General features: G+C 39.2%; 1 protein-coding gene across 1 annotated transcript; it reads right to left on the bottom strand.

Moving 5' to 3' along the window:
- Window positions 1-761: 761 nt before the first annotated feature.
- Window positions 762-4,399, bottom strand: IFNG (interferon gamma). Its single transcript, XM_046643351.1, has 4 exons — window positions 4,217-4,399; window positions 2,988-3,056; window positions 2,712-2,894; window positions 762-1,391 (listed from the first exon to the last, which is right to left on the bottom strand). Exons 1-4 carry the CDS (start codon window positions 4,328-4,330, stop codon window positions 1,257-1,259), a joined length of 501 nt encoding a protein of 166 aa, XP_046499307.1. The 5' UTR covers window positions 4,331-4,399; the 3' UTR covers window positions 762-1,256.
- Window positions 4,400-8,357: the final 3,958 nt, after the last annotated feature.

Below are 8,357 nucleotides of genomic sequence, written 5' to 3'. Positions count from 1 at the left end.
CCCCTTGCTAAATTTTAAATTCCCCAAGGGCAGGGATCCTTGTCTATTTTGTTCACAAATGTATCTCAAGTGCCTAGAACAGCACTAGGCAACTAGTGGGTGCTCCAGTAAACACTTCTTGAGTGAAAGAACAAACTCTCACCACAATTTTAGGCACAATTATTCTCTTGTGTCAGATGAGGAAACTGGAGCTTAGAGAATATAAGTAATTCATTAAAGGTCATACTACTGGTAATGGTGGGGCCAAAATTCCAATCCAGCCCTCTCTCCCTAGAGCTCACCCTCACCATTACATTCCCGGTGGTTTGCCCGAAGTGGACAGAGGACGTGGGGACACCAAGATGAAGATCACAGTGCAGAGTTGAGGGAGGAGGGAGAAACAAAGCTTTGTGTGCTAAGCTAAACTATTTGAACTACTTTCCATCGCAGAAGCTCTGAAGTAAATGGTGACATAATTAAATTTATATTTTGGAAAGATAAAGAGCTGCTACATGGAGGAGTAGTAGCCAACAAATCTCCAGTGGAGAGAAATACCACGTTTCATGGGGCTTAATCCAGCTAAGATTTCCACCGCTAAAAACGAGTTCCCTCTTACTGATTCATTAGTTTGTAGTTCATTTACCCCAGTCCTCACTTAGAAAAAGCCGGACACAGCATAAATAGTTATGAAATTATACTTTATTCATATTTATTAAATATTGGTAAACTAAACAAATAAATTACTTTCCATTTGGGTGCAGTCACAGTTGTCAACAATATTCTGAAGCACTAGGCATGAGAGGAGATACTAAGCTTTATCAGGGGACAAGCCCTATCACCTGACACATTCAAGCGTGGTTTGACATGCCATTAAGCAGTGGTTCACAATGCAGACATGTTCTCCAACAGGCAGTGACTGGAGGCCCTCCTTTCCTTTATAAGTGTTCATTGTATCATCGAGGGAAATAAACACACAGCTCACAGGGTCTTGGTAGGTCGGCTACCCACTACCTAGTTGGCCCCTGAGATAAAGCCTTGTAATCATATAATCTTGCCTAGTTGGTCAGAAAAAAAAGGGTCAAGTGAAATAGTCACACCATACAGGAATTATAAATAATATATATATTAATAGATACCCATTTTCATTACATAAAAGTTGCTATTATAAATACTTTGATGAGTTTAAAAATATATTCCCCATATAAATAATGTAAAATATTAAATATTAATAAATAGATTTAGATTTAAAAATTCAAATATTGCAGGCAGGATGACCACTATTGCAACGCTCTCCGGCCTCGAAATGGATTCTGACTCCTCTTCCGCTTCCTCAGGTTAGCTTTGGGCGACAGATCATTCATCACTTTGATGAGTTCACTTATTGCTTTGCGCTGGACCTTCAGATCATTTACCTATTGGGAAAGAAAACAGCAAAATTAGTTTCTGGCATACAAGCCATCAGGCTATGCTGCTGTCATGGTCCATGAAAATAGAAATATTCCTTTGAAAAAGTTACTTTCACCACGAATATGTTAGCTTAATATGTAATGCTGCTTTCTTCAGCAGTTAAGACTAAAATTATAATTAAATTGCTGGTTGTGCTGTAATAGGATGGGGAACATCACACGTCCTTAAATTGACTGCTACAGAATTCTCAAAATTATGTAGCGAAAAGAACCCTAAAGTGGAGGGACAAAACATATGGGTTCGAATCCTGTGTGTGCAATAACTCTGACTTTGAACCAGCCACTTAACCTCTCCAAACCTCTGTTTCTCTTCTAAACATAGTCATAACAACACCCTCCCCTTCTCATTCAAGCCCATTTAGATCCAGGCCAAGCCAAAAGGCATGTGGAGGTCTTTGTCTCTTAGACAAAATGTTGGAAAATGTAATTTGTCTTTATGCTTAAAGTTATCTTTCAGCTTCAAGAAGCCATAAATTTAAAGACTCAAGACAATTTCATGAGAGAAAGTTTGGGAGCCTAAGGATTTCTCCAGCCAAGATAGCCCAGTATCCAAAAGTTGACAGAACAGTTTTTTCGTGAGGTATAAATGCCGCCTATTTTCTTTTCCAAAAACAGACAAATGGTCTTGCCTCTTCTTGGGCTGCAGAGTATGAAGGTTGACCAGAGCCTGGCAGTGGAATGCCCCAGAACCTCTTCAAAGGCTATTTCTTTCTCCTACCTCATTTCATTTTCTGTCCACAGAATTGTAGGATTATAGAGCAACGAAGATCATAGAAATTTTAGTGAACCCAATAGGCCTCTTTTAAGATGAGGAAACTGAGCCCCAGCCAGGCCTGTGATTCATCTGAGGTCACAGTTTCTTGGTGGCTGAGCTGGGAGGAGCACAAATCTTCTCCCTCCTCCCACTGCTCTTTCCACCAAGACATGCAGCCTCCCATCCAAAGCAGGAGGATTTCATCTTACGAACAAGGGGCAAGGAGAGACCTGCTTCTCCAGACTCCCCTCCACTTCTTCACTGCCCCCTCCTCACTGGATTTGTCCCTTCACCTGCCTTTGTGCAGTAGTCATAGTGCCAGCATTTCCCCAAATCACAAATTTAAATGATTCCCATACTGACTTAGCAAAGTCTCTCAAAGCACAAATGGAATTAGGAAGGAGGAGTTTTGGCCACGGGTTCATTTCATAGCTCATTTCTACTTTCTGGGACTTAAGCACTTTGCAAGAACCTCTGTAATGAAACCAAAGAAAGAATTAAGATCTCCTCACCGGAATTTGAATCAGCTTTTGGAAGTCTTCCAGCTTGCTGGTGCTGCTGTTGAAGAACTTAACGAACAGGTCTTCCTTGATGGTGTCCATGCTCTTTTGAATGACCTGGTTATCTTTCAAGTTTTCAAAGAGTTTGAAGTAGAAGGAGACGATTTGGCTCTGAATTATTTTTTTGTCACTATCCTAGGGAGAAAAGAGCACAGAGAGGTTGGTGTGAATTCATCCACCAGAAAATAAGCAACAGGAAAATCAACCAAATGGAAATACTTAGCTTACCTCTTTCCAGTTCTTCAAGATATCCAGGAAAAGAGGCCCACCATCCCCTACATCTGGGTTACTTGCGTTCTGAAAAAGGAAGGAAAAATTGGTTTACAATTAGTCCATGAATTGCCCTAAAAATGTACTTCACGTTTTATTGAACTCAGATGCTGACGATATTCACTGATTTTCTTTTCAACCCGCTGTTTAGTTCTAACAATAAGTATTCCCAAAAGCTATTGTGTTGGATGTAGCCAAAGATTATCGTGCTGTTTTAGCTTTCTTATTTTCTAGTGTAACCCTTGAATTACAATATTACAGATGAACTCAACAGGGCTGGTGATACTTCAGTAGTGCCAAATAACCATAGGAAGGAAAAGCAAATATTTTCAAGTCTAGTAAAAAGATCAGCAAAGGCAACCCACTATAAAATACTGCCCCCCTCTGGTACAGGGCTCCATCATATCTATCTGTGCCTCCCCTGTGGTCTTATGTCAGCTCTAAACGATAGCTCCAACTATAATTAAAATAGCTAAATTTTGGACAAATAATAAAATATTTAAAATGCAAAAACTATTTTAATTAACCATAAATAACATTTTAAAAGAAACTCATAAAACAAAAACAAAAAAAATTTTTTAAATATAAGCCAGCTTATAACTCATACAAAATCTCAGCAATTGACTGAGTTCCAGAGTACTTCACAGCTAACACAAACGGGGCAGTAAGATTTTAAAATCATTTTTTGGAGGAAAACACCTGAAAGCGATTTTTTTTCAGCCAAACCTTTCAGGACATCGCCTTCTTTAACTGATCAATTATTTCAGATTACCATTTTAATGCTAATCTTGACCTTTTACTGTCACCGTCATAGTAACCTGAGAAGTTAGAAACTAATAGCTAGTCATTTTTTCAATGTCCACACTACTTGACTTATCACAATTCAGTGGCTTCTCACCACAAAATTGTCAACTTCACTATGCTTTATAAACCTCTTAAGCCCATCTTTTGGAAGATTCATGAACCCTCTCTAAGTCTCCATAGCAAATTGAGCAGAGGGTTAAAGCAATATCTAGATCATTTAGTAAAAAAAAGAAAAACTCATCCAGTCAACAAACAGAGAAAATAACACCCAGTCTTCTCAAGATGACTGTGGAGTAGAGAGGACAGCCTATCAGAGATCCAACTCCAAGACAACGTTCAGTCATTTCAACCACAAGTAAGTATTATTAAAAGGTCATACTTACAAAATATTCCTTTAGGTTTTCTATTTCTTTAAAAAACGCGGCCTGGCAGTAATAGGTAGAAGAACCCAAAATCGCACACAGCTGAAAAGCCAAGATAAAACTTGTATAATTCATTGTTTCGGAGGGAGTTAGGCCTAAGTAGTTGAAAGCAGTCACTTCTGTACTAAGCTGATCAGGTCCCAAGGCCTCAGCTGATCTTTCTTTTCTAATAGCTGCCCTACCGGCGATCAGAAGAGTGTACTGCCTCGCCTTCTGGGGCTGGTTTTTATACCTAATTGAAGTCTCATCAGGATTACGTATTTTCACAAGTTTTTTCAGATGAGATGGTGACAGATAGGCACAGATGCTAGTTAGTTTGTATTAATAACTATGGTTTTGTGGCATTTTGGTGTTGTAGTTAGAGTTTCCTTTCAACTCCTTGGGTCTTTTGACGATGAGACAGACCCATTATGCCCACCCGTGCCATTCTTGTGGGATCCTCTGAAAGCACTTTTTCTTCACACCATTTGGGGATGGGAAATTTTTCTGCACCTCCTCCCTTTCCTTGTCAAATGTTGACTCCTCATCCACAGAGCACGTTGATCATTTGTTTGTGGTCGTGAGCAAGCGAAAAAGGAAATTCTAGGGGCTCTCAAACCTTTACAAAGGGGATACCTTTTAAGAATTTTCTTGCAAATGACCAGAAAGCAAGGAAAGAATGTGGTTAAAAGACCGATGTGGTGAAGAAGTTCTTCATCAAAGTTGGTTAGTAAAACATCTACCACAGCTTTTAAATTGCTCTGGACCAACACTGCCCAATAGAAATATAATGTAAGTCAAATAGCTACATTTAAATTTTCTAGCAGCCCCATAATAAAAGTAAAAAGAAAGAAGTAAAAATAATTTTTTAAAATTTATTGTATTTAAACCAATATGTCCAAAATATCATTTCAATATGTATCAATACACTAAATTATTAAGATATTTTACATTCTTTGCTTCATACTAAATCCTAGAAATCTGGTGTGCATTTTATACCTACAGCACACCTCAATTTGGACTAGTCATATTTCAAATGCTCAATAGCCACACATGGCTAGAGGCTACCATATTGAACAATATAGCACTAGATGATCAATTGTTCCAAATAATCACTAATAGCGGAGAATCTTTTTTTTAACTCTTTATTTTCCTTTCAAATACAAAAAATAGGATTCTTTCTCCTCCCTTAGTAATTTATTTATGAAGCGCAACACTTCCGGGTGGCAAGGAAGACCCTCAGCTCTTTGGTTCCAGTCCAGCTTGCATTTCAACCTGCACTGTATATACCAGAGTAACGTGGTTATAAATGCAGACTGAATTCTGGCCCCACTACTATCTAGCTATGTGATCTTGAGCAAGCCTCTCAACTCTGCTATGACTCAGTTTCCTTATCTTTAAAATGGGCCTAATTTTAGTTTAGCCTTCTATCAGTAATGAAATTAGAGAAAAATAAAGTGCTAAGAATTTTGCCTAGCAGGCAGTGAGCACTCCACAGAAGTTATCCATTGTTATTCAGGCATGTTGGAAACTGGTCATCCCTAAGAAAACGCACCCTGAACCTTTGCTCCTTGGCCTTGAGTTCCCTTTCCCCTCATCCGTGCCCCTCAGGGTGGTACCCATCCATCCAAGCCCAGTCTAAAAACCATTCTCTCCATGAGTTCTCCCAAAATTATCCTGCTTAAAAGTAATCTCACACCCTCTACCCGGGCCCAGCACTTGGTTCATACTCTTCTTTGAGTCCTGACCCCTCAACATCATATGAGAGTCAGTCACTCTCCCATCTTACACAGAGCTCCTGAGAATCAGAAATTGTTTCCTTGTTTCTATAACACCCTTTTCTTCCCTACAGACATTTAAGCATGGAGGTTTGCCCATAGACAGCACTGAGTAAATGTGAATTTGAGTGCTAACATAGGAATCTCCTTTGAGATATTTTCCCTCAAGTTCCAATCCCAATGCTATCAGACCTAACCTGTAGGAAACTAGTTTTTAATTAAGTAGGATTTGTGACTAATGTTGGAAACACGATGCTATGTCTCTTTAGCCAACTCCTACTTCCTGGGGCAATTCCATGTATTATTTTATGTGAAAAAGGCCAGAAAACTCTTTGAGGGGCTATCTTCCCAAAGAATAAACAATGTCAAAACATCTCTGTGAGAATAAAGCATCATGTTAAGCAAATGAAACGTGTGGAAATTATGCTGCTGCCCGCAAAGCTCTGGTGTAGCTCTCCTCAAGGAGAACTATGGCCCAGATTACGTGCTTACAGTGTGACACAGCGACAAGAAAACCTACCAAAGCCTCAATATCATCTAGGAAACCAATGGCCAAACTCCGAGTTACTGGAAGGAATATTCCCAACCTTCTGGAAAGGAGTAAAAATTGGTTCTGTGCATCTCTTGATTTATCCAGTGGAATATGGTGTGGGGATGAGGAGTTAAGGATTGGGGATCCTTAATTGAGAATTATATATTGTCTGGGCATTTGCAAATTGAGAATGCCTAATCAAAATTGCAGATATATACTAGGAATATGTTTACCATATGGCCAGATGTTCAGGATTAGTAACTACATGGCTAAAATCCAAGCTCTAATAACTCTTGATGGCATGACCAAGCACAGCATGGAATTATGGAATTATAGAGATTATCAATGGTCTATTCCCTCACTTTTTAGATTTTTAAATGAAGACCCAGAAAAACAAAGTACTGTGCTTAAATTCATTAAACAGGGTGATGCAGAGCTGAGCGTAGAACCAAGGTCTTTTCCCTAATCCAACTGTCTCCCTAATCAATCAATATCCACTAAGATTATTGTATGTGCCTACAACTGTGTTAGATATGTGAATTCAAATAATTACATCCTATCAGGCTTTGATTTCTGGGATTTTTTCCTGTATAATTTGTGAGGCAGTAGTCACTCGTTAATTCCTTAAAAATAGTAAGACTGCAAATAACAGTTTTGAAATTCTTGGTTAGACATCCCGGCAGGTCCAACTTCATGACACGAGACGTGTACAGTCTATGAAGACCCTGCACTTGGAACAGCCCACACTGTCATTACCTTCTTGAAATTTCTAATAATTTTTTAACAAAGCGCCCCCATTTTCATTTTGCACTGGTTCCTGCAAATTATGAAAGTGCTCCTGCATCCCAGGCTAGAAGTGAATCACATGCTATTAGATTTTCATTTTTCAACCTATGGTTCTTTGGTTCAGAATGTTGTCACTACAGTAGTAAACTCTTTTATGTCTTTTCCTGTCTTGTCAACTTTACCAAAGAAGACGTTTCTCTCTCTTTTCTGCCTGTAAAACACCTTATGTTGCACATGCAAACTAGAGGTTTCACACTTTGTTGGTTCAGCCAACACTGAGACTGCAGAATAATTCACCACCAAGATATCCTTTTAAAAGTTTTGCAAACCCACCAGGAGCCAAAGTGTGACCATATTACTAAAACAAAGGGGCTGAAAACTTTCTTTCCTTTTCAGCTAGACTTTCTTTCTGAAAACTGGCTATGGTTATGCATTAAACGTCAGCAAGATTTTCGATCGTATCTCGTACTATCCTCGGTCTTAACTGAGTAGGTAGTCGGTGAGACAAAACTTACACCTTGGTTGCCCTTTTTCCTCTGTGATCAGCAGTCATATCCCTAGCACTCACAACCAAATTATCTCATCCAGACTCTGGTGTAGATTTCTTCCACTGAGTATGAGTCAATATTGGATCCATGCCCCCACGCTACTTTGACTCCCGGAACTCCTGACATCATGCGAGCCGAGACTACGGAAGAAGAATGACATACCGAATGGAAGTCCACGCGGAGTCAGACTTTCCCTGAAATTTGACTCATAAAATCCCGTATGTTGAAGAAGATTTTTCTGAATCCCCCTTTTTCTTCCATGCCATCTGGGCAACTTTGAGAGGCGGTTCAAAGAATACAGAAGACATTATACTCACATAATACAGTCATCAGCTTACAATAGTCTCAGTTTTAAGTCAGATAGGATTGTGCATTGATAATCTAGAGATTCATGGTCATTCCCTGAAGGTCATATTTCTACTCCACAAGGGATCTTAAAGCACCTACTAAGTGCCAAGTACTATGATTGGCACAGGGTT

Source organism: Equus quagga, chromosome 1, assembly GCF_021613505.1.
Source record: "Equus quagga isolate Etosha38 chromosome 1, UCLA_HA_Equagga_1.0, whole genome shotgun sequence".
Taxonomy (NCBI): domain Eukaryota; kingdom Metazoa; phylum Chordata; class Mammalia; order Perissodactyla; family Equidae; genus Equus; species Equus quagga.
Note: the sequence above shows the minus strand (reverse complement) of the source record. Positions and strands in the feature narration are given on the sequence as shown.

Excerpts from the sequence above, each read along its gene's own strand:
- IFNG (XM_046643351.1), bottom strand. The coding sequence starts at position 4,330 with ATGAATTATACAAGTTTTATCTTGGCTTTTCAGCTGTGTGCGATTTTG. Across the intron at positions 3,057-4,216 it reads AAAACCTAAAGGAATATTTT|AACGCAAGTAACCCAGATGT; the intron begins GTAAGTATGACC and ends TTCCTTTTTCAG. Across the intron at positions 2,895-2,987 it reads TCTTGAAGAACTGGAAAGAG|GATAGTGACAAAAAAATAAT; the intron begins GTAAGCTAAGTA and ends TTTTCTCCCTAG.